At 49.0% G+C, this 23,265-nt stretch overlaps 6 protein-coding genes across 6 annotated transcripts; 4 read left to right on the forward strand and 2 right to left on the reverse strand.

Moving 5' to 3' along the window:
• Nucleotides 1–265: 265 nt before the first annotated feature.
• Nucleotides 266–2,553, forward strand: FOBCDRAFT_313948 (uncharacterized protein; the record flags this gene model as incomplete). The annotated part of the gene is made up of 9 exons (XM_031181674.3): nt 266–324; nt 418–991; nt 1,041–1,085; nt 1,138–1,204; nt 1,254–1,503; nt 1,559–1,661; nt 1,714–1,817; nt 1,868–2,090; nt 2,142–2,553. The coding sequence occupies 9 exons, from the start codon at nt 266–268 to the stop codon at nt 2,472–2,474; spliced, it is 1,758 nt and encodes a 585-aa protein (XP_031042442.2). The 3' UTR covers nt 2,475–2,553.
• FOBCDRAFT_211322 (WD40-repeat-containing domain protein) lies at nt 2,554–4,478 on the reverse strand. Its single transcript, XM_031181675.3, has 2 exons — nt 3,288–4,478; nt 2,554–3,237 (listed from the first exon to the last, which is right to left on the reverse strand). The coding sequence occupies exons 1-2, from the start codon at nt 4,250–4,252 to the stop codon at nt 2,730–2,732; spliced, it is 1,473 nt and encodes a 490-aa protein (XP_031042443.2). The 5' UTR covers nt 4,253–4,478; the 3' UTR covers nt 2,554–2,729.
• A 4,764-nt stretch (nt 4,479–9,242) lies between these two features.
• On the forward strand, nt 9,243–10,616 carry FOBCDRAFT_211325 (Ser-Thr-rich glycosyl-phosphatidyl-inositol-anchored membrane family-domain-containing protein). The gene is made up of 2 exons (XM_031181677.3): nt 9,243–9,639; nt 9,697–10,616. The coding sequence occupies exons 1-2, from the start codon at nt 9,408–9,410 to the stop codon at nt 10,251–10,253; spliced, it is 789 nt and encodes a 262-aa protein (XP_031042445.2). The 5' UTR covers nt 9,243–9,407; the 3' UTR covers nt 10,254–10,616.
• Nucleotides 10,617–11,798: 1,182 nt separating this feature from the next.
• Nucleotides 11,799–14,060, reverse strand: FOBCDRAFT_3439 (major facilitator superfamily domain-containing protein). Its single transcript, XM_031181678.3, has 3 exons — nt 13,546–14,060; nt 13,123–13,491; nt 11,799–13,041 (listed from the first exon to the last, which is right to left on the reverse strand). The coding sequence occupies exons 1-3, from the start codon at nt 13,695–13,697 to the stop codon at nt 12,021–12,023; spliced, it is 1,542 nt and encodes a 513-aa protein (XP_031042446.2). The 5' UTR covers nt 13,698–14,060; the 3' UTR covers nt 11,799–12,020.
• Nucleotides 14,061–16,044: 1,984 nt separating this feature from the next.
• Nucleotides 16,045–17,866, forward strand: FOBCDRAFT_211329 (uncharacterized protein). Its single transcript, XM_031181680.3, has 3 exons — nt 16,045–16,643; nt 16,730–17,462; nt 17,511–17,866. The coding sequence occupies exons 1-3, from the start codon at nt 16,393–16,395 to the stop codon at nt 17,589–17,591; spliced, it is 1,065 nt and encodes a 354-aa protein (XP_031042448.3). The 5' UTR covers nt 16,045–16,392; the 3' UTR covers nt 17,592–17,866.
• Nucleotides 17,867–19,574: 1,708 nt separating this feature from the next.
• On the forward strand, nt 19,575–22,710 carry FOBCDRAFT_3450 (uncharacterized protein). The gene is made up of 2 exons (XM_031181684.3): nt 19,575–20,446; nt 20,503–22,710. Exons 1-2 carry the CDS (start codon nt 19,706–19,708, stop codon nt 22,459–22,461), a joined length of 2,700 nt encoding a protein of 899 aa, XP_031042452.2. The 5' UTR covers nt 19,575–19,705; the 3' UTR covers nt 22,462–22,710.
• Nucleotides 22,711–23,265: the final 555 nt, after the last annotated feature.

Genomic DNA, 23,265 nt, shown 5'->3' on the forward strand with positions numbered 1-23,265 from the left:
GCGTGCGTGTGATTGGCATTGCAGCCACAGTGAATCACTCTGCCCGAAGCCCTGCTGTTTGACTTTCAGAATTTCGGAGAAGCAATGACTCTATTTATTCCTTGGCTCTCTAATTTTCCTTCTCTACTTCTTCCTCCTCTCTCCTCTAGGTCGAGCAGCTGACGGCCCATCTTTGATAACGTATTCGCTTGACAACTTCTCCTCTCAATATCGGTTCAACAGCACAGGGCTTGAGACACTTCTCTATTACTGAGAATCATCTGAGATGACGGCTAACGAGCCAGTCGATGATTTCATCATCATTGGCCTCGACTTTGGGACAACGTGAGTTCTGCCTGCTCTCCTCTCACAAGTGTCCCTCTGCCACTGATGAGCCGGTTCAAGCAACTGGCATCGCTAACAAGAAAAATCCTCTAGGTACTCGGGAATTGCTTGGGCGTATTCCCGAGAACCGGAAGAGATCGAACTTGTCACAAGCTGGGACTCTGAGTTTAACAACTGTTCCGACGTTGAGAAAGCCCCAACTCAGTTGCTCTACGACGACAAGAAAGGCACATCCTGGGGATACTCTATCCCCGCCAGTAAGGATGCCCTGAAGTGGTTCAAGCTTCTATTGCTTGATAGCGACGATGTTCCCATCATGGTTTCAAAGTCCTCCCAGATGCGTTGTGCCCAGAAACTTCTGGATAAGATGAGGAAGGACCCAGTGGAGGTCATCGCATGCTATTTGCGAAAGATTTGGAATCATGCAATTGACTCTATCCAACGAGCTGTTGGAGCTGAACTGTTGCAAAAGTCACCATTTCATGTTGTGATTACGATGCCTGCAATCTGGCCCCCCTACGCCCAACAGCGCATGAAGCAGGCTGCCAAAACCTCAGGCATTCTTGATGCTCGATCATGTGGCGAGACAAAACTACGTTTCATCTCAGAGCCGGAGGCAGCAGCCCTAGCTACAATCAAGGATCTCTCCAAAAGGTCGACAATAAAGGTAAGCTCGCAAAGAAGAATTAATAAGAGACCGAGCTGACTATAAACAGGTTGGAGATGCTATGGTCATTTGCGATGCTGGAGGTGGAACTGTGGTAAGCTCGAATTGACTTGTCCTACGCTGCCCAAGACCCTAACATACTGCAGGATCTAATCAGCTATCAAATAGAGTCAATCTCCCCATTTGTGGTAAAGGAGTGTGTCAAGGGCGACGGTAAGTTCTCATCAAGGGTAATGAACACAGACACCAACTCACCTCTTAGGGGGACTCTGCGGAGGTGTGTTTCTCGACGAACAGTTTCTGGAACTCATCAAACGAAAGCTCGTACCTGGATCATGGGACAACGTCACCTCTGCCGAGGAGAAGAAGTTCTTGAACGAGTGTTGGGAGCATGGAATTAAGCCTCAATTCTCTAACCAGAACAGGGATTGGCTGGTCGACCTTCCCGATAGTTGCGATGTCGCGAGCTCCGGCAGAAAGCTCAAACGACGAAAGACGCTTGAACTTAGCTCGTAAGTTATATCAGCGCCAAGTGTTTGTTTTGAGTGTTTCCTCATCTCCTTACAGAAGCGACATTCTGTCTGCATACACCCCTATCGTCGACAAGATCGAGGCCCTTTTACGCCGACAAACCCAGGCTGTTAAGTCAAAGCTTGGGAAGTCAGCAAAGGTAACAAAACAAAGATAATTCAGACAGAACTGCAGCAGGCTGACACAAACAGTACATCATTCTTGTCGGTGGCTTCGGTCGTAGCTCCTATCTGTACAGCAAGCTTCAGTCTGCCTTTTTTGAGAGCACAGTTCTACAGTCGCGCGGGAACAAGCCGTAAGAAATTTCAAAAAGTTTGCGGATTTCTTTTTAACCAGTGAGAACAGATGGTCAGCTATCTGCCGCGGTGCTGTAGTTCACGGCATTACAAACCACGGCCTCTCAGCTACTCTAGGTGTGACAGTAGGCGCACGGGTAGCTCGATACAGCTATGGAGTGAGGTTCCATACCGACTTTGATCCGCAGAAGCACCAACTAAGCGACAAATATTGGTCGGAAGAACGTCAGAAATGGCGTGCCCGCAACCAGATGCAATGGTTTCTGCGGGAGGTAAGTAACGTGGTGTCACTTGATAGAATGACATTCTGACTTTAGTGATAGGGCGACAATTTGTTGACTAAGAAGCCAGTCCGACATGACTACGAGCGACTGTACTCTCAACGCATTGGACATGTCTCTGAGACCATCTACATCTGTTCTGAGTTCCCTCCCCCCAAGTCTTCCGGACAGGCCGTGGAGAAACTATGTGAGATCCGCTGGACACGCAACATCAGCCTTGAATCTCTTCCAACATGGACCAACCCTCTGGGAAAGGTCTATCAGAAACTCAGCTATGCAATCGAGATGACCTGCGAGTATGGGATCGTAGACTTTACTGTCTATTACAAGGGCAAACGCGTCGGTGCTCACAACGTCGATGTCCAGTTTCGTTAGGGCGGCTGGGTTCTGAGAATTCTTGATATGGAGATATGAAGGATGGCTGGACATCCAAGAATTGTGAGTGAAAGATTTTAGGCGCTTCGTGCAAGTTAAATCTTGCTTGCTCTGGGGTTTTAGGTGAACTCAGTGTAGAACCAATTCAGAGGAATTGATCTAAAACGTGTCTCAAAATTCTAAATCCTCAGAATAGCTTATACTACTTTCACGGTATATGTAACGACCTGCGCTCACGCTGTTCCATGGTATCATTCATATCCCTTCCATGGCCACGTCTTGTTGCGCCAGTGACCCCTCAGCTTGTGGCTCCTTGCCCACCTTTTCGGTATCACCGTTCACCTTGTTTGCATCTCTGAAATGTCGATATACCTTGACTGTGTTGTCCTGCCCTCCGGTCACCATCGTCTCTCCATGGACATCCACCCAGAAACACACGCCCTTGTGGCCTTCCACTCTTTGCAACACCGTCTTTGATACTACGTCCCACATGACGATGCTGCCATCCTCGCTAGCAGATGCGATGAAAGGAGCGCCGTCCAAAACTCCGAAACAGCCACCCACAGCGAACTTCTCGTTGATGTGGCCTTGATATGTCTTTTTGACGGTACCAGAAACATAATCCCATAGGCGAATGCAGTTGTCTAGGTTGAAAGCCAGGACGAAGCGTCCGTTGGGGGAGAAGCAAACATTGGCGACAGCCGGATTGTCTTCATGAACAAGGGTGCGTAAGCACTGGCCTGTTGATGTATCCCAAATACGACTATATACTTGTTAGCAAAATGAACCAGTTGAAGCTCCAGGAGTCCATACATCAAACCATCTGTCGAGCAACTGACGACCAGCGTGCCATCTCGAGAAAAGTCAATCCCACTGACGGGATCACTATGCGCAGGTAAACTTCGCATCTGCCTGCCCGCTCTTACGTCCCACAGAAACACAGCTTCATCGTATGAACCACTTGCAAGGATGTTGCCCTTTGGCGAGAATGCCAAACAGTGGATGTAGTTATGATGACCCTTCAACGGCCCCATTTCTTGACCGGCTACCGATTTTCGAGTTGTGGTCTTTGGCCGGCCTGTAACGCGATCCCATAAACGAATGGCTTTGTCGTCTGAACCACTTGCGATGGTGTTGCTATCCGGTGTCCAAGCAAGACAGCTTACGCCTGCCATGTGTCCAACGAGCGTATCCATGTGTTCGCCCGTTGTAGCGTCCCATATCTTGATAGTAGCATCTGCCGATGCAGATGCGATGAATTTTCCATTAGGTGATATTCGGACCTGAGAGACAGGCTTGGTGTGACCATGAAGAACAAGGCGGGCACGGTAGTTGGGCTTGAAAGGTTCTGGAGGAGGAGTTGGTTCAGCCCCCCGCGCGGAGAGGGAGTCTGTTCGGGAGCGACGAAAAGAGAGTTGCGATCGTGACCGTGACCGTGAAGAGCGGGGTGATTGTGATCGTGTTGTTAATCGGGATCGCGAGCGCGAGTGTCTACGGGAATCTATACTAGAGAGAGACCGTGACCTCAACCGTGATCTCGATCGTGATGTACGGCGGCTTTCGTAATATTTGTTTCCAGCACCATCTTCACCAGGACTTGGGCTAATAGTCCTGCTATTACGGCGATTGTCTCGTATCGATAGTTGGCGAGACTGTCTAGGCGATCGATCGTTGTCTTCGGCGTCGCGTTGCGGCGCGTAAGGAGGGGAAGAGTCGCCGCTTGTTTTGCGACGCTTATTCCGGGGCGAATCACTGGGGCGATCGTCTTCAGAGGCCATTGCAACGTGAAAATGCGGCTGATTGTTTGATGATGCTAGGTCAAGGGTGGAAGGTAGTCGGGACAAGGCTGACGAGTTTGGCGCTCGAGGGGAGATTGAATGCTTGGAGGTGGGGCACGAGGCTGAAAGACGTCACCCAATGAATGCACAAACAAATGTGACAAAGAACGGAACAAAGAACATAAGATTAATGCAACTAAAAATAGGGACTAATCTTACACGAGTCGGCGCATAAAATGAACACTGATCAAACTTTGAAGGTAGCATTGCATGAAATTGCACTTCCTAAAATTATACCATCAGTGATTCGAGGAGTGCAACTAACTGACACGCTGTTATTGGTCAGCTCAAAAAGCCACTCCTGAAGATCCGGAAACTACCATAGTTTGGGGAAATGGGGGAAGGAAAATCATTTGGTTTGTGGAGTGAAGCAATCAACTTCCAACTTGGGCAATCCTGAGGTTCTCATCTCCGGGGAACCCAATCACAAAGAGGCATGTTCTCGGCAGTTGATGTCATTGAGCAATCGATGGTTCAAGACTCAAGTTTGGGGGTAAAGTTTAGCAGTTGGGGCGCTGACAGTGGATGCTTCAGGATACCCATATCGCCCTAAGCTGTAACAAGCCTCGAGGGAGCAATAAAACTTCAGACTGCAGAGGAGGTTGCCAAAATAAACTCATCAAAGAGAGTCAAGAGACCCCTAAATTTAAGCCAACTTACCTAAATCTTACGAAAATCGTTTTTTTTTATCCAGAACTAAAGTCTGGAGTTTTATTGCCTCCCCTAGCATGTCAGGTAGACCCTGATTGTCTGACAGAACCTTGAGTTTTAACCCTGGCGATATAGTAAGAGAGGATAACCTCGTTGGTACGGTTAGAAAGAAGCTTTCGGTATCGTCGTCTCTGAGACCGGGGCGAGAAGGCGTCCGGTAGTTCAGCCAAGGCGTCCAATCTGCGACATTCCGGTGCATTGTGTATTTTCCATTGTGCCGTGCTGAATCGAGTGCTGAACCCCTTTACCATGGAGCGCAGTGTCTAGACCGGTTCAGCTGCAGCTGCCGGTGACTGTATAGGCAATAAGAGCGCCAGGATCTAACGTTTTACGTGCTATTGGAAGCGGTCAAGAGTCTCGATGTCGAGATGCATTGGTCAGATCTTGGTTTCTGTGAAAGGGGCATATTGAACCTGCAGCCACTACTTTCGGCTCAATTCAGGCTATTGATCGCGTGCCGCGCCGTTTACCATGGAAAAAACAACCCGTGGCGTCTCTGAAGTGTCCCCTTTTGTTTGTTTTGACTCAATCTTGGAAATAGAAGGATCTGGTCTTACAATAGTGGGCTACTCTGTCTGCGGCATGAATTACATTCAAACTGATTCAGTACTAATGTATTGTCGCGGCTGAAACTAGCGATTGGGGACTATCGTAGCTTTTTTGCTTATTCCCAGTGTTGTCTCTGTTGAAGTCATCCCTTGTGTGTCAGTTTCGTAACCTGAGTGCAAATCCATGCCAAGCAGCCAAGTTATCAGACATTCCGCGACCGACATGGCCGTGAGACAGTTACTCATAGACTTGCCAACATTCCGGTGGCATGATACGACCATTCCGTCGATTTCGAGTTTTTCATTCTCACGTGAAGGCCTCTTCAGTATCGAAAACATCGATCTGATCGCACATAGGCGCTCTGGGCATCGCGATCTAAGCAATCTTAGGTCTTGGCCACCAGTCGGAACAATTTCTGGAAACGTGCCAGTAAAGTTACCCAAACTGCTGGTGCAATTTAGTAATAATAGTGCAATGTGGCGTAAGTAACCTCCGTTAGCCAAGATAGGGAGCTGCTATTAAGCGTTAAGCATACCGTCTGTAGTGACATGGAGTGGAGGTGACGCTATGGTTGTCGCCAGCGCTACTGCTCAGCTGTGGCTGTTTGGAGTCAACGCCGTTCTGCCAACCGTTTGACCAAGTGTGGTTCTGGCGTCTGCATTTGATTCGTCGAAAATTGCTTGATTTAATTGCATTTAGTTGACATTGCGTGTTGAGATGTTGATAGGTGATTCAGTGATGTTCTAAAAGATCGGGGTGATATCTTTGGCCCTCCAATTTGTTCTTCAACTGCTGCAACAGACTATTGGAACTTACCTAGACCTGTAGCTTGTAAGGCTTCCATAAGGTGGTCTTCAGCACACACCTCTTACAGCACGTCATTCTCGTGCCTGCTGAATTGGGACTCACCGTCCATTTTCGAGGCAAAGCTTCCAGGAGTATCGCAGATTAGATGCGGCGTAGCTATCGGTTCCATTGGTGGATGGAGTCAGCAGCCAACAGTCAAAAGGTTCTGGCGTCAGCGCATTATCGAAGCGGAGTGGGCGAGGGTCCTTGCACAAGGGGCCAGCAGATGAGTTGACCCATATCCTTCATGGGGCTAGAAACGCATTGGCCATGAGGGGATTATTGAGCTTGAAGCGGCTGGAGTGACTGAAATCACTGGATGAGAGAGTTGCATCGGAGTGTTGTGCTGGGAGTTGTGACTCGGCTATGGAACTCTCACCGAAGCGATCTCGCATAGATGAATTAATCATCCTGTCTTTAGGGCATGTTTGTTTCTCATGCAGAGACCTGTTGGTACTTGGTCGTGTGCTCGAGCCGAGCAGTTAAATTACTCCGTGAACCATCGCCAACAACGATGCCGGCAGATCGGAAATGGTGCCATAATGCCCCGTGATCGTTTCAACGGTTCAATTTCCTTTGACTTCAACGTCACAAACGATCGTCAAGCAGCACATACCACGTAGTATCGTGGGTTTAGGTATACCAGCAGGCTCTTGTTAGTCACTGGAGCCGTTGTGCGCCGAACTCGCCTATTTGATACCTATCAAGAGGTCCATGCCAAGCCAGCACAGGAACAAGCAGCCCTACGAGAACCACAGCGGCTACAAAGGGCCTGTAGACAATTGTTTCTTCAGCGAGCCCAGTTCATTGAAAGAAACGGCATGCAAACTATTTGGTGTGGCAGACTATTCAAATCTTACTGTAAGCCTATGGGAAATTGTTCGCTGATCAACACTTAGCTAGGCAGGCTGCAATGAGATATCAACCAGCATCAAGCTTGATGAATACTAGAGTAGAGTTTCACATAGGAGCTTATACTGAACTCTAACTCATCCGCTGAACCTTTTCGGGGACTCCCCCGTTCGGTAAGTAGTCCAGTATAGCAGGCTGTGGAAACAGAGCCTTGTTTATAGCCAATACAATGCGATTTATGAGGGAGTTGTCAACCCGGCTCAGAGTTTAGCTGGGGCGTTTCATCTGCAACTCTATACCAGGGCCAAGAGATTCCATAGAATTTCTGGCAGCAGTATTATCCGAAGACAGAACGCCTGTTTCGGATAGGATCTTGTCCTTGACCTGTCAGATTCAATTGTTTGCCCTGTTCTGCTTCCGACGTTGCAAGACGGTTTTGACGCTGAGGTAAAATGTCGCACAAGAAAAAGCAGGGGAAAAGCACAGATGCCGTTCCAAACCTGCCAAGAGCTGGAATGCAAGACAACAAGTCAAGAAAGACAGCAAGCGAATGCACTGAAAAGAGTCTCGATTGCCACGCCTGCAAGCGACGATAACTAGAGACAAGAATAGCCATATCATCTCGGGGCACGGCGATCAGGCCCGGAAACCGGCTTAGCACCCCTGAGACCCTGGAGTTGGAAATCCTAGGTAATCTTGTTAGGAAGAGGTCTCGATGAGTATTGAACATGGGTCATGAGTCGGCAAAAAAGATCAGTGAGTGTCCGTCAGCGACAGGAAAGGAGTTGGAAGAGAACCAACAGGCGGCCTAATTCAATGCCAAGCAGGGGTCTCCGAATCGCCGACATGTACGCCCCAGCTTGTAGCCAATCGACAGAACCTCACCCACTCGAGTTTAATTACATCCCATCTTTTCAGACGAATGCTGACAAGGGGATGTTTGCCTACAGGAACAAGTGCGCGGATGTATTTGCTGCAGTACAGCAAATGCAGCAATGCTGATCCCAGGTATTATCTCTACCTCATGGTCCGATCTGTTCAGACAGTCCATAGCAGGGCCCTCTAACGATAGGGTCCGCATACCTATTAGCGATTGAGACGGGAAGACGGAACGGACAAGACATGGCATGGCATGGCCAGAGACATGTTAGCAGAGATTGCTCCAGATCCAGATTCGCAATCGGTCACCAGGGGAAATAAACCACGGACATTCTGATATGGGTGTTCATGGGACAACTCGATGGCGTATCATTGTGGCAATCCATTGGAGGATTCCCCTGACTAATTCTTGTGGTAGATGAACTGCTAACCGTGATCGGTCTGGGCCGGATTGTCCAGAGACCTGTGGGAGAAGGATCCTCAAGATTCGCTTCCAATGGATTTCAGTGCAGCTTCTGTGACTGGTGCGCAGTAGGAAGGGCTGTTCAGGGGTGCATTGACAAACACTGCCAATTAGCGAACCGCATTGTCCGTGAGTCTTAAGATTCAATGCCCTGTCGCGCCGACTTTAGAGCCTGCCCCTGGACTAGTTCTTCTAGCCGTTGAACACGCGCCTTCACCGACCAACAGTGTTTTGTGGGGAGGCCCCCAAATATTGGCTGTGCTTTTGGTTGCCTTCTGTGTGTCCTGAGTTGTCAATGTCGTGCTACGCTACAAGCGCCGACGCAGGAACAGCCAGGTGCAGCTAAGTCCTGTAAGGCACGGGCTGGGCTGGAAGGTGTGGTGGATATCTCAGGCACACAAAGGTCATCCCAGTGGAGGGCCAGCATGGTACCTGCACTAGCGTCCCCCTCGGCGCTCAATGGTCCCGCAGGGGTTGGCCCAACCTGGGAACTCTGGAAGGTGTCTTGGGGGTACGTACCGCGATCCCCACCCCTGTCCTGCTCTGATGGCACACCCAGTCCCCCTCTGGCATTTATCACAAAACCCCAGCTTGATCCTCTGCTTCTTCTCGTTTTTTCTCTCTCTCTTCACCACCACCTTCATACCAGTCACTCTTTTCGGCTTTCAGCCTACCACACTCTTTTTTATACTTAATAATTTTAGGTTGCTTTACAGCTTCTTATCATCCAACCCCGTCCCTCTTTTCCTTCGATACAATTACTATATACCGTAATTCCTAAATCCAGCCTTCAAGATGCAGTTCACCATCTCCGCCGCTGCCCTCATGGCCTTCGCCGCCAAGGCCCTCGCCCAGGTCGCCGACTTCGACCCCGTTCTCACTCCCACCAACTGGGAGGAGGTCTCCGCTGGCAAGACCCTCGAGATCACCTGGCAAGCTAAGCCCAAGTACTCCGGCGAGAAGATCTCCATCTCTCTGATCGGTGGTGCTACCCAGAACACCCAGGTCCCCATCAAGACCATCGCCAGTGAGTAGAGACGAAGACGGCAGGACATTCGATCAGTTTTGCTAACAAACCCCTCAGCTGGCATTGACAACGACGCTGCTTCCTACAGCTGGGCCATTGACTCTACCCTCGGAACCGAGAACGTCTACGGTCTCGTCCTCAAGCTCGAGAGCAACCCCGAGGTTTTCCAGTACTCTTTCCCCTTCAAGATTGAGGGTGCCAAGAAGTCCGAGGACAAGCCCTCTCAGACCAAGAACGACTACGAGGTCCCCTCCTCCGTCGCCCCTAAGCCCACCAAGCCCGCTTACCCCGTCCCTGAGACCACCGTCGTTGCTGTTTCTGAGACCGTCACCGTCCCTTGCAACAACACTGCTGGTTCTCCCACCACCTTCGTCCCCGTTGTCAAGACCCACTACCCTGCTCCTCCTGCTCCCCCTGCCAACAACGGCACTGCTCCCAACCCTCCCGTCTACACCCACCCTGCTCAGCCTCCTGTTGTTCCCACTCAGCCCGCTGGTCAGCCTCCCGTCTACGGCCAGCCCACCCCTACTCCCGTTCCCGTCTCTGGTGCTGCCCGCTTCGGCGCTCCCATTGCCGTTGTTGCTGGTCTCGTCATGGCCGCTTTCGCTCTGTAAGCGAGGCCGCGCACCAATTTAATCTTTGGTTCCTGCGTGGCGTCATGACTTCATGACTGCATTTTAGAGGGTTTCTCGTTTCTTCAGGTATGGAGCAGTCTGGGTATAATCAGGCCTTTGCGCACATACGTTGCTTCTTTTGTTGGTATCTACGAGTTGGAAGGTTTTCTGGATTGTTAATGTATTGAGGAAAAACTATAAAACCCACTTGGGTTATTTGTCTTGATCAAGTTCCCCTGATGTAGCTGCCATGTGTTCCTTCGCCGCTACGTCTAATAGACATATGACCCAGCTTTTGTTTTCCCAAGAGATTCCTGTCAACTAGTGTTATTGCTACAATACCCATTTCTTTTTAACACTGAACTATACTTGTCATTGAACTCTGAGTGATTTTATCGCTAGTTTGTTCGTATTGACATGAAGATTTTCGTAGGATGAAACTACCAGGATGTAACCCTGCTTGCATATGCTTTTAGGGCGGTACTTGGTTAATCTAACCTATATTGCAGATCAGGTTCTTTGTACGTACAGAGGAAACAATTCATCTGTTTATTCTGCTCCGTTTTGGACTTGCTTGTCTACATGTCCTTGTCATGCCAGGTTCCCTTCTCATCTTACAGAAAGTTGAGATGAGTTGACCCATCAGTTCCCTGACGTCGTCTCGTCTCAATCATGTGTTATCTACACACCCATCTATTAATGAGGCCCTACAGCTGACAGGAATGTTTAGACATTGCAAAGCCGTCATTGTCCGTTTCAACCGTTACCGGGAGTGGCGGCCTTGGCATGAGCTTGAAGCCTCATCCCACCGGCCTCGGACTGGAATGCATATGCTGTGAGAGGGTGACTAAAGATAGGTTCATGGTGGTTATTTTGTTGTTAAGCCTCCCTGTTGATCAAATGCTTGGGATGGGACCCTTGCTGCGAATTGGTGCAAGGGCTACGGGTCTGTTGCCATATAACTAAAGCTGTGTCGATATAAAAGGCCATTTAATGGTATTTCCCACTTCCAAGCACGACAAGACATTTCAATCGTATGAGAATCATGTGAATGGAGACCTATTTATAAGAAACACATGCCAAGTCTCGTTGTCAAGTTGATCCAGTAACAGCGACATGAAAAAAAACTTGTCGTGTAGTTGATTGCGTACGCAGGTCTCATATTCGTGTCCCGTCTCACAACTTCTCAATCGAGAGACATAAAAAGCCCGTTTTCCACCCTGTGCAACTGTAGCGCGCCTCTTGTCTTTCTGTCAAACGGGCGCGGCGTTTGTGGCTTCTGATCGACAGGGCCATCAAATGTTTCATTGCGCACGTCATTTGGTCTTGGTTAAAGTGAAGGGCAATTGATCAGCGGCTGTCAAATGTTGGTCGCAGGTGATACAAAGACCATCATACCTAGTAATGATCATGATGAATGTCGCTGTACAACTTGATGAGAATAATGAGAGAGGTTGAGCTCATTATATATGTGCCACTTCGCTCTAAGCACGATAAGAATCACGTCGAAAACACACTGCTTCGAAGACACTTGGTTAATTATGATCCAATAATATTCATGAAATAAATCTCGCATCGAGCCTGATGCGGCGGGATATCCTAGCTACTCCATACCAATTCCTTCTATCCCAACGATGGTTTAACCATTCGCAAATCGTGACCAATTCCAGTGCGCGCCCGCTCGCCGTTTAAACCAGTTAACAAGTTCATAAAACACTCGTCTATCCCATTCGTATTTTTCCCTTTTCCAATACTGCAACTCTGCACTTAGTGGCCACCAATCTGGCCCTTGGGCAGAGGAGGAATCCAGCAAACCGCCAAGTTCAACGCGATGGTAATAATGCCAATGACCCAGAGACCCATGGCGTAGTCGTTACCGCCGTGCATGAAGCGGAAGACAACAGCAAACATGATACCACCAATGTTACCACCACCACCGGTCAGGCCTGAGAGGATACCGTTGGCAGAGGGGTGAACGTGAGGTACAAGAGCAAAGTTGGCACCGTTGCCAGCCTCGATGAAGATGGCCATGACCACGACGAGGCCAACCAAAGTACCAATATCACCGCCATTGGCTTCAGAGGGGTTGACCTTTCCGATGACAATGAGAAGAGCTCCGGTCAGCACACCGCAAGCGACGATCCAGACCTTCTTGAGCCAGAGGTTGCGTCCGCACTTGTTGTAGATGATGTCGGCAATAACTCCACCAAGAGGCCGGTTGAGGAAGTTGAGGAAACCAAAGATAGCGGCGTAGTTGCTGGCCTTGGTCTGATCGAGGTGGGGGAAGTTCTTCTTGAAGTAGGAGCTCAGAATGGCGTTGATAGCAAGCTCGCCACCGAAGGAGCATGCATAGGTCGCCACGTGGAAGATGGTCTGGGGAGAGTAGCAGACATGGAGGGCATCACGAAGAGTTGGCTTGACAATGACCTCACCTCGAGCGAACTCCATGGCCTCGTTGCGTGAGATAGGGTGCTCGTGGTCGCCAACCTTGACATCCCTCTCCTCACCGGGGTTCTTCTCCTCATCTGAACCGCAGCGGTCAGGTGTACCGACGGGGGTAACGTCACCAGAGCTAGACATTCCATGAGCCTCCATGTTCTTTCGGACGAGCATAGCCTGATCCTCCCACGATCCCATGGGGCTGTCAGGACAAAGGAACAACATTCCGAGACCGCAGACGATCAGGCAGACCAAGGGGACAATGAAGGTAACCCTCCACGCCTTGGAAGGGGACATGCCCTGATGAGCGACTAGTGAGTCAAAGACGGCAGGCATGATGAAGTAAGTGCTATTCAGTAAGTTAGACTCTTTCTTTAACAATTCCTATATATCGAAAGGCTTTGAGTGTCATGAGAGGATGTTCACTTACATTCCACCACCTGCATTACCCCAGCCACCGGCAAGGGCATTGGCAGTGCCGACAACATTCTTATCGAAGAAACCAGTGCACCAAACCTGGCAAGGGACAAAAGTTGCACCGAGAATACCAATGAAGAATCGAGAGATATATAGGCCAGTGGCGCTGTTGACAAGTGGTGCGAGGCCAATGGGGAAGCAGCCGAGGAGAATCAAGTAGGCAAATACACGTCGAGGTCCATACAGATCACAAAGAGGGCCGGTCAAGAATCGAAGGAAGAAAGTAGCAGATAGAGAAACGATGTTGGAGTTTGCGATTTGAGCCGGTGTAAGATGAAGATCTTCTTTGATAGTGACCGTCAATAGGGGTGGGAAGGTGTACCTGAAATCTCAGTTAGATTATCACTTCACCAACATTTGGATTTTTGAGACTCACCATGCCCAGAAAGCAAGCATGAAACCGAGCCATGAGAAAGAGAATACTCGACCATAGATGTCGATAGGGTTGAGCATAGGCACACTTCGTGCTTTTCGGCTGATGGGGTTGACCTCAGGGGCCTTCCACAGGTGGGCGATTTGAAAACCCATCTTGAACAAGCTAATCGATGAGATTGGGAAATATCAAGACAACTAATTTGGCTCTCTTGAAAACGGATGAAAGAATTCGTGAGAGCTAAGAGGTTTCCGTTTGTATCTGAGTTGCTTGTCGATGTTGAGCTTGGTGAATATCTTTTTTGGAAATGGACAATGCTTGGAAGATATATAGAATAAGAATATCGTATACTCCACGACCCCAGATTGACAAGAATATCGAAAACTGTATCTCCGGATTTCCTAGATCTTTTTTTGTGGGAATTCGAGTCGATAAGAGGTCTATCTGGCTGTGCTGTCTCAATGAGACTGTGGTGAGTGAACAAGCCAGCAATAGTCCGGAGGCCCGGAGATGCTCAAACCAGATTTCTGCAAACGATTCCTCGTTAATCCGATAAGAACTGGGCTGATGACGGGGGCTAAGAGCGGCCCGTTGAAATGCAGTGCTACAGAGTCTCAGTGGCCGATAAGTTGATAACGTGGTAGCCTCTCAACGGTAACGATCGTTCTTGGCGGAACACTTGCTCTGCAATTATATATTCAGAGGTTTTTTTGTCAAGTATCCAAGAAATATTTTGGTGTTTTATGAAAACATGCCATGAGCCCCTGACAGTTCCTGGATAGATAACCTTAAGTGTCGAGGCGTAATCAGTCAAGCGAGCGAGAAATGGCAGCCAATTTTCGGAACTGAATTAACCGGCAGAGATAACGATTCAGACGAATGGTAGGTATTTGCATGTGCTTTTTGGCTTGGGGTTCCATATCCTGTCTCAAAGAATGCATGTCGGAAGACAAGACGCGTCCTCGCGTGGGCATGGTATGGCATGGCGAGATAAGGCCTGCAGCATCATCATCAGGCTTTCAGACTGGCGGCCATGTACCGAAGCTACTACGACTGTACTAGCCTGGGCAGCTCCTATCTGCAAGCCAAGCTGCTCACCTACGATAAGCTGATCGTCCGTGGTCAAATACCCAACATGCCATTGGTCAGGGGTGCCAGATGTGCCAGGTGTGACGGGCTGCGGCAGGGCGATCAGACAAGAGCCGCGATAAGGGACAAGGCTACTGCGATCCCCGAGCAGCTGTAGGGTGGCTTTTGTCCAGGGGCATTGACTAGTACCCAGTCGGTTGAGAGATAAGGCCGTGGTGGTGTTTGGAGCGTTGAAATGTGAATCTCCGCGGAGCGAAAGGGTGGCGGGGTAGTGCCATATATATAGCATAGATTGGAGTCTTAGCGATAAAGGGAGAACAGGCTTTGGAACCAACGGAGATAAGAAAGTGGTTCGAAGTCGGAAACGACCTGATTCCTGGGCCAAAACTCAAAGGATTGTACCAGATACGGCAAGGCGCTAGGGAATTATCCTATCTTTTCGCGGGCGTTCTGATGCGGTGGTGTCGTGTCAAGATTTGGGGGCTCCGGATCGTCGGTACTGGGCAGTACAACACCAGGGACAGTTCATGAGAAATGACCTTTTGAAGGCTTTTGAATGGCTCAGGAGACTTTTTAATCTCCCCGAATCTTCATAGATAGGCTGTTCCATGGCCCCATCGCTGATAACAGGATATAATAACTGGTGATTAATACCATGCTTCTCAATGATCATAAGAGCCTGCAAAAGGTACATAAGCACTTGCTTCTGCGTCCGTTCATCAGGCTCTCTAAATCTCTGTGGAATGCTCAGCGCAGTACAAAAAGACCTCGAACTTCCCAAATCCTGAGTAACTCAGCGACTATCGAAAGCCATACAGCCACCGGGCGTCTCTGCGCGACCACTAAAAGCGCTGGAAAGCGACATTGGGTTTGGGATCTGAGCCTTGGGACCTTCTGTGCCGTCCGCTTGGACGTACAAAAACCAACACATTTCTTAGCGGGTTTCCGTTGTCGATTCTTGTTCTTCTTTTTTCTGGAAGCAATGGATATTAAGCTGTCAATGTTAGCTCAGCGATAATTGGTTCCCATTGTGAAATGTCGATGTTGTAAGTGGAACTACTTGAGCGTTTAAACAAGCGCCGAAATCGGCGGAGGTAGAAGCTGGAATCTTCAACTCGAATATGAATAATTACTTATTCTCCGCGGCACACTTCCAATAGATTCAATGCAGCACGTTTTACTCTGCCCCTCGACTGAGGTTCAGTAGTCTTTCGATCAGTTTTGATTCTCTGAGTATTAAGATAACCTCGAAAATCTTGAATCTCTAGAGCATTCCTCTGTAATTCTCACTGCTGAAACATTATCCCGCTAAGCCTTATACAGTAAGAGGGGCACTGTAAATGCTCGACTCTGACTGGATGGCAGAAGGGTCTGAATTTTTTTGCGCAAACATTTTTCCTTCAAGATGCCCCTCCATGGTCACTCGGAGTTTTGTTTTCTTTGGTGGGGGGACAATTGCTTGTGATTATTTGTTCTTCTTTCTCCTCAAACTTCCAGCTTCTGGTCAAAGTTGAATCAACCCATTTTCCTTAAGGTATGTGACCTTTCTGGGATGTCTTGGGCACTTCATCACGTGCCAACGGTTCCTGTGACGGCATCATGCTTCTTCCCCCCTCACCCCCAAAAAATGCTGGTAGTACGGCTCAGAGCCAGATTAGTGTGGGGATCTTCTCAGTGTGTTTGTTCACCTGGGATAGACTTCACATGAGAAGAGAACAAAAGAGAAGATACAAGATTGAGAAGCCATACATGTGACTGACTATGAGATCTCAGATAATAACCTGCTTCCGCAGTCTGAGAACCTTTGCAATGGCTACCTCAACTGTCCCCAAGACCTGCAAGGTCATCACTGCTGAGACTATCGCCAAGGGTTACCTTAGTGAGGTCAAGGACACACTGGCCAAGATCCAAGGCGAGAACCCTTGCACTCCCACACTGGCTGCTTTCCTCGCCAACGGTGATCCCGCTGCCGTAAAGTATGCTGAGTGGTCCAAGAAGACTTGTGAAGAGAAGTGAGATATTCCTCTGCGTGGCTTGAATATCGCCCAGTCTATCAGGTGATGCTTGCCCCTCGACCTGGCGCTAATGTAAAACATAGCGGATTCAACTTTGACCTCCGAACTGTGGACAAGGAGCTTCTCGAGGAGGAGATCATGAAGGCCAATGAAGACGACAATGTCGACGGCATGATTGTCTACTACCCTATCTTCCCCAACAACCCTTCTCACGACAAGTACATCCAGGAGTCTGTTGACCTTGGAAAGGACGTTGAGGGTCTTCGACACAAGCACATCCACAACATGTACCACAACATTCGCTTCATTGACCCTCCTGAGAACCGCAAGAAGTCCATCCTTCCATGCACTCCTCTCGCTGTTGTCAAGATCCTTGAGTACTTGCAGATCTACAACCCCATCCTGGCTTCCGGGAACCGACTTTTCGGAAAGACTATCACTGTCATCAACAGATCCGAGGTCAACGGCCGACCTCTTGCTGCCCTCCTCGCCAACGATGGCGCCACCGTTTACTCCGTCGACGTCACTGGTGTCCAGATCTTCACCCGAGGAGAGGGCATCAAGAAGGCCCGCCACCAGGTCGAGGACAAGGAGGGTTGGAAACTCGAGGACTGCCTTCCTCTCAGTGACGTTGTCATTGGAGGAGTTCCCGTCGAGTCTTTCAAGGTACCCACCGAGCTCATCCGCGACGGTGCTGTCTGCATCAACTTCTCCTCGTACAGAAACTTTGATGGTCCCGCCATTAAGGAGAAGGCCTCCATCTACGTGCCATCCGTCGGCAAGGTTACCATTGCTATCCTCTTGAGAAACTTGGTTGTAAGTGCCCTCCACCATATGACAAAGTTTGTGGTACTGACCAGTCAGCGCCTCATTGCCAACCGACCCTCCAAGGATGAGTCGCAGAAGAGCGTCGAAGCCCGAGCTGAGGCTTTCGCTGACGACTAAATGCTTTCAAACGCAAAAGAAAAGACGTTTTAAAAGAAGGTTACGATTGCTTTGAACTAGACTATGGAGAACGAAACACGACGGGGCTGGTCGTCCTGTAACAGGAAATGCATTTTTATAGGAGTTGTCATAGATGGGATATATCAAAAAGCTGGGATGACGGCATGATTGGAAAGACATGTTCAACATAAACCCTTGCGTGAATGTCATGAGCGTGTGTGACGTTGTGTCACGAATGTAAAACATTGAATCATGGACAGCTGGCGGTTTTACAGTTCATCATATGATCTATTTTTGGTATTCCTGTGTTATTATCTGGGCAATGTAAGTGTCGCTCATCTGCATAGGCTTTCTGGCGCGTCGGTTATTGAAGAAGTGCAGTTCTGGGCGGCGCCATGGTCCTTGATGTTGATATCGAGAAATAGTTGGTCCATCTTTTCGTAACGCATGGAGTGTACGACGTTACTGCATCTACACAGATTCCCCCTTGAGATTCCGCTCGGGCGAAAACACCGCTCCAAAACGCTAATTCTTATTGCTTTGTTTACTATTGACTAGAGGACTTGGTGTTTTGTCGGCCTGCTGTCATGAATGAAACAGGTGGCTTTTCATCCTGGGGTAGCAAAGTTTAATTAGGATGTTCGCTACATGTTCTGGAAACTTTCCTAATTAGGCATATCACAGCTGAAGCGGTGGGTTGAGCTGGCGCCCCTATCTTCAATGAGTCCTTGCGTCTTCCAGGTTTCTTGATCCTTAATCCCGGTCTATAACGGGAATGGAAATTACTTGGTGCAACATATTGATCAACTTAGTTTATCCATAGTACCGGAGTATACAACCTAATTGGAGGATAGGCCACATATCGTCATGTACTATTGCAGGTATTCTCGTATCCCTTTCTTTTCAGGAGGACGGCGTGCAGAGGTAGTTGTGTCTTGCGTATGGTACTTAGGCATTCACTGCAGATCTCTGTACTACGCGAAACCTTTGAACCTTTTATTGTTCATTGTTGGTCTTTTCTCTACGCGCGGCGTCACGAACCATTGTTTCGATCTTTGGTTTACTGCATTTTGGCTACCACCAATCAAGGTCTCAGGATGGGACTAGAGCAAAACTAAACGCCTCAAACAAGCAGCAAAACAAGGCGGGTTCCCCCATATTTCCCGTTTTGCTCAACGGCCTAGTGTTCATTTTTTTCGGGTCAGTCCCTTGATTTAGCAGCGGTTCACTGCATCTAAAACTGGGCGCCGACGCCAAAGATTGAAGAATGCATTCCAAGGTTTTGTTCGTCATTGTTGAAATGATAAACTGCGCAATTGGGTTTCTGTTGATCACCTGAAGTCAACAGCCTCTCCATAAAGTCCTCATGAACAAGCATCATAGTGCTTGATCTTTATAATTCCGTTATTGTTCATTGTAAGCACCCATCCATTGTTAAGCTGTGGAGTTCATAGAAGTCTCAAGAGGTCCGGGCATCTGCAGGTTCAATTAAAAGGGTACGTACCTCACTCGATTACGGTTCATTCAATTTATGGACGGAACCCCAACATCCATCACAACCTATCAGTCGCTCTTTCCGTCCATCCATTGCTTTTTTCCACATCCCAACTTTTGGATGCTCTCCTCACTCATTTCTCATGCCTAATTAGGTTTCTGGCTGACTGCGCCCTTTGCGAATAGAACCTTGTTCTTCGCTTTGCTCGGCTCTACCTACCAAATCAACGACACGCTCATTCATTCGCTCCTTACTCGCTCGACTACGTCTTTTCTTTGTCTGATCGGCATCTCTACCTAATTTTTTGCGCCACGCTACTCTTCTTTTCGACTGGCAAACTCTCAACCCTCGAGACATTGTCTCTAATTCTACCGAATCACGGACTGCGCACACTCACATAAACAAGAAACACAACAAAGCCTCCTACAAGCCCACTCGCGTGCGCAACCGAGCTGAGACCGATACGTAAGGGCCTGTCCAAGTACCGTGTCCTAAAAATCAGCCGGTAGCTTCTTAGGCGTGCTGCGAGACGAGACAGAATACTGCCGACTGAACACTCTACATCCCGAGTAACTCGACTGCCTCGCCTCTGGTATCAGCCAACCCCGGTATAGAAATCATGGCAGCGCAGACCTTCCCCAACTACAGTCGCGATGTCCGTCATGGCAAGTCTGGCTCGGGTTCTTCACTGAACTACGGGCCAGTCCCTGGTTCACCGACACTCACGAATCCCGACATGATCTTGCCCGACTACGATTGCGATGTTTCCCTTGATGAGCGTTCACAGTCACCCATAAGGATGTGGAATAATGCTCAGACCAGTGACATGCGCTTCCACCTCCCTTCTTCGCAAAACCAATTTATCGCTGGACCAATTGCCCCCTCAACGCCCATCATATATGGAAATGGAACTATGCTATCAGACATTGGTGAGGTGACAGAAGTTGAAAGCGTGGTAGGAAAAGGAGGACGCCGCGGTTCGGCGCATTTGTCCGTTTACAGCAATGATGATCACGTATTGGGCTCATCCCCAACAACGGGGGTAACCCGCATCAAGTCGCGATCGCAAATTCTGCAGCGGGAGAGGAAATCTTCGATCGACTCCAACAGTACAATTACTTCGCAAGGCCGCGCTGCGCCTTTCGGGGATTTTGACGATTCAGTCAGCGTCGACGACGTCAACTTCCAGGGCGACGATGAGGAGAGCATGGCATCTTCATATGTTGAGGGTACAGCTGTACAAGAACCCAGGGTTCCGCGCATAGCTCGTACTCAGGAAGCCACCGAGCAGCGCTATTCAACCAGTTCTCTTAGTGATAGGGCAGAACAGATTCTGGCAAATGCGAAGCAAAGATTAACGGTGGGCGTCACATTGTCCAGCTAAATAATGAGTGCGCAATGCTAACAAGACTGCAGACGATGGAGGGCAACCTGTCAAGGGCAAGAAGCTCTTTATTTACTCCGATGTCCGATGGGTCAACCCCTTCTCCGCCAATTGTTCGACCTGCAACGTCCTTGAGAGAGTCTACCATCCCTTTGAGCTCGAGTCAAGGGCACTCTAGAAATCTTAGCGAAACTAGTTCACAAAACGGCCTTGCCAGCCCAGGCTTCCCGCAACGCTCTGCTAGCGCCTTGGGTGCTGCTGGGGGTTATCGGCAGCCATTGACTTCATCCAGAAGTGCCGATGCTCTCGGGATTGGATACGGCGCCACCTCTCACAGGAGTCCCACGACTCTTGATCCCATGCTGGAAACTTTGAGTGAAGATGAAGGCGGTGCAAATGGAGACAGCCGACGCAGCTCTCATCTCTATAATCAGTTGAGCCCCACGTTCGGTTCCATGACGGATACAGATATGCCTCGGTCCGCATCTGTAGCTCAGGTTCGTGACTTGAAGCATCAGATGAAGGATCTGAGAGGAAAGATTTCCAGTCTCAAAGAGCAAGCACGGGCTGACAGCTTGAAACGCCGTAGTCTGCAGAGCCTCAGGACACCCAGCCCGTTTACTCACGCGAGATGGGATCAAGGACTTCCAGAGTCTCGAACATCACAAGAGACTACTCCGGAAACTCCCGCCTGGCAAGCGCCCTGGAACCAGGGGTCGCCTAAGGACAATGTAAATGATCAAATGTCGCCTAAGGAGGGCTCGAAGGAACCCTCTGAAGAATCAGCGAAAACGTTAGATGCTGGAGCTGAACATGGCCCTCGCACTTCTGACGCGCCGGGCGTAGTTGTGGCTCAAGAGCAGAGCGGTTCGCCTCAATTTGAAGCGGAACCCGATCTTGGAGATGACATTCAAGTGCAAACGCAAGTGCAAGAAAATGACGACATGAATGATGACGGCGAAACGTGGGAAGGAGATCTGGAACAAGAGGAGGAAGATGTTAAGCAGGAGGGAAATGGTTACGGACTACACAATGGAGAGTACAATGACGATGTCGAGGATGATGACGACGACGAGTTTGTGGATTTCGAGAGCGAGAGTGGCGAGTCATCATACCATGATGCCTTTCAAACCCCCGTGTCTCACGAGGATCGTGAGGATGCCTTCGATTACGAGCACTTTTTTCTTCACTCAGCAATGGGAACAATGAGCCAGCATCGACGAGAGAGCTGGAGCAGTGTGAGCTCTGGTGATTCTGTTGAGACAACTCGCGGCCCTATCGTCGCCCCCGCTTCTGCACCTGATTCTGATTCTGATCACGAAAGGAGACCGAGCGTTGATACTATGTCGTCCTTTAACAGTTTTGCCACAGCCACCGAAGGCCGTATGAGCCGCAACTCGGAATTTGAGGATGCCACAGAGACCATCGTCATCATGCCAGGAGATTCGGACGCGCCCCTGAGCTCGAAACGGGCAACATTTGGTAACTTCAAGTTCCCTCGATCAGGAGCCCCTTCGAGAAACGGCTCTGTCGATTATCACCAAAGCCATCCCCGGCGCAACACCGTGGTTCGTCGACCTAGTAGCAGCGCAGCTACCTACGCACGCCATCGGCCTTCGATGTCATCTTTCGGGTCGACAGGGACAAACCGAAGCTTCCCTCTCGTAGACAAGTCTAAGGGAACCAACGGGATCTTGACACCGACAGGTACCCCCGGGGGATCACCCGACTCGGAGCTCAGGCAGATATCCGAAAGTCTCCTTAATGAAGCAGCCGGGTTGGGCGGTATTGAAGGTGGACAAAAGAACGGCAATACTTCCGCTGTACAAGGGCTTGACAAAGAAAGTCAGATCTTGGTCGAGAGACTTGTGGCCAGTCTTGGGAAGTGTGTCCTAGGATTGACAGAGTCATCGAGAGCTGGTACAGAGGCACGCATGTACCGTAGGAGAATTGATGCTGCGCGACGCATTCTTGAGGGGCTTGAAGAGTGAGTATAGTTGCCCGAATACTTTTACCAGGCCAAGTATTTCGAAGAGGTGGTATTTTTCTTGCATGGCGCTTTACATGGAGGTGGATAGGGATATTATCACATATGATGCTCTGGTTTTGAGCAGACGGAGTTGAAACCTGTCTTGGATGAGACCAGGTTATTTTCGATACCCTTCAAGTCTAGCGATTTGCTTCCTTATTTATTCTTAAAATCATGACCTTTACAGGACTTTTTTATATCTTCAATCACGACATATTTCACTTATCAATTCATGGTACTCAGACCGTCTATGGCATGCTCGCGTGCTGTTTGCGCATGTTGGTCCGTGCTGTGATCTTGACCCTTTTAGACCCTTGGTTAAGATTGCACCATTTTGCATGTGATAGACTCAGATATGTTCAAAAAATGGTAGGTAAGGCAGTGAATGTGATCGAGTACAGACTGTTGATTGTTGTGTTATGGTTAATAGATCTCCATTTCCATTCGCTTAAACTATACTACTATATCATAGTACCCGTCATCGTACCGGTGCCTTACAACCGTCTTTGAACACTCATGCTAATATATTCTCATACCTCCAGAGTATAACTACCCTAGTCCACATAAGATGAAATCGAGTCATCCTGTGAAGAGTAGTCTAATAAATATTCACATTGCAATAATATTTCTATCAGAACTTAAGTAAATCTCAGGCCACTTCATGTATCAAGTCACGTTCCAGTAAACAAAGGGGCAAGTAGTAGTTAATGCTTACCTGAGCTAGGTATCTTAGACCGCAACTTTCCCTTCACAACTACCCTGGACG

This window comes from Fusarium oxysporum, chromosome I (genome assembly GCF_013085055.1).
Source record: "Fusarium oxysporum Fo47 chromosome I, complete sequence".
Classification (NCBI taxonomy): domain Eukaryota; kingdom Fungi; phylum Ascomycota; class Sordariomycetes; order Hypocreales; family Nectriaceae; genus Fusarium; species Fusarium oxysporum.

Excerpts from the sequence above, each read along its gene's own strand:
- FOBCDRAFT_211322 (XM_031181675.3), bottom strand. The coding sequence starts at position 4,252 with ATGGCCTCTGAAGACGATCGCCCCAGTGATTCGCCCCGGAATAAGCGT. Across the intron at positions 3,238-3,287 it reads TGCTCGACAGATGGTTTGAT|TCGTATTTGGGATACATCAA; the intron begins GTATGGACTCCT and ends ACAAGTATATAG.
- FOBCDRAFT_211325 (XM_031181677.3), top strand. The coding sequence starts at position 9,408 with ATGCAGTTCACCATCTCCGCCGCTGCCCTCATGGCCTTCGCCGCCAAG. Across the intron at positions 9,640-9,696 it reads CCCCATCAAGACCATCGCCA|CTGGCATTGACAACGACGCT; the intron begins GTGAGTAGAGAC and ends CAAACCCCTCAG.
- FOBCDRAFT_3439 (XM_031181678.3), bottom strand. The coding sequence starts at position 13,697 with ATGGGTTTTCAAATCGCCCACCTGTGGAAGGCCCCTGAGGTCAACCCC. Across the intron at positions 13,492-13,545 it reads ATGCTTGCTTTCTGGGCATG|GTACACCTTCCCACCCCTAT; the intron begins GTGAGTCTCAAA and ends CTGAGATTTCAG. Across the intron at positions 13,042-13,122 it reads GGTAATGCAGGTGGTGGAAT|CACTTACTTCATCATGCCTG; the intron begins GTAAGTGAACAT and ends CTTACTGAATAG.
- FOBCDRAFT_211329 (XM_031181680.3), top strand. The coding sequence starts at position 16,393 with ATGAGATCTCAGATAATAACCTGCTTCCGCAGTCTGAGAACCTTTGCA. Across the intron at positions 16,644-16,729 it reads AAGAAGACTTGTGAAGAGAA|CGGATTCAACTTTGACCTCC; the intron begins GTGAGATATTCC and ends TGTAAAACATAG. Across the intron at positions 17,463-17,510 it reads TCCTCTTGAGAAACTTGGTT|CGCCTCATTGCCAACCGACC; the intron begins GTAAGTGCCCTC and ends CTGACCAGTCAG.
- FOBCDRAFT_3450 (XM_031181684.3), top strand. The coding sequence starts at position 19,706 with ATGGCAGCGCAGACCTTCCCCAACTACAGTCGCGATGTCCGTCATGGC. Across the intron at positions 20,447-20,502 it reads ATGCGAAGCAAAGATTAACG|ACGATGGAGGGCAACCTGTC; the intron begins GTGGGCGTCACA and ends ACAAGACTGCAG.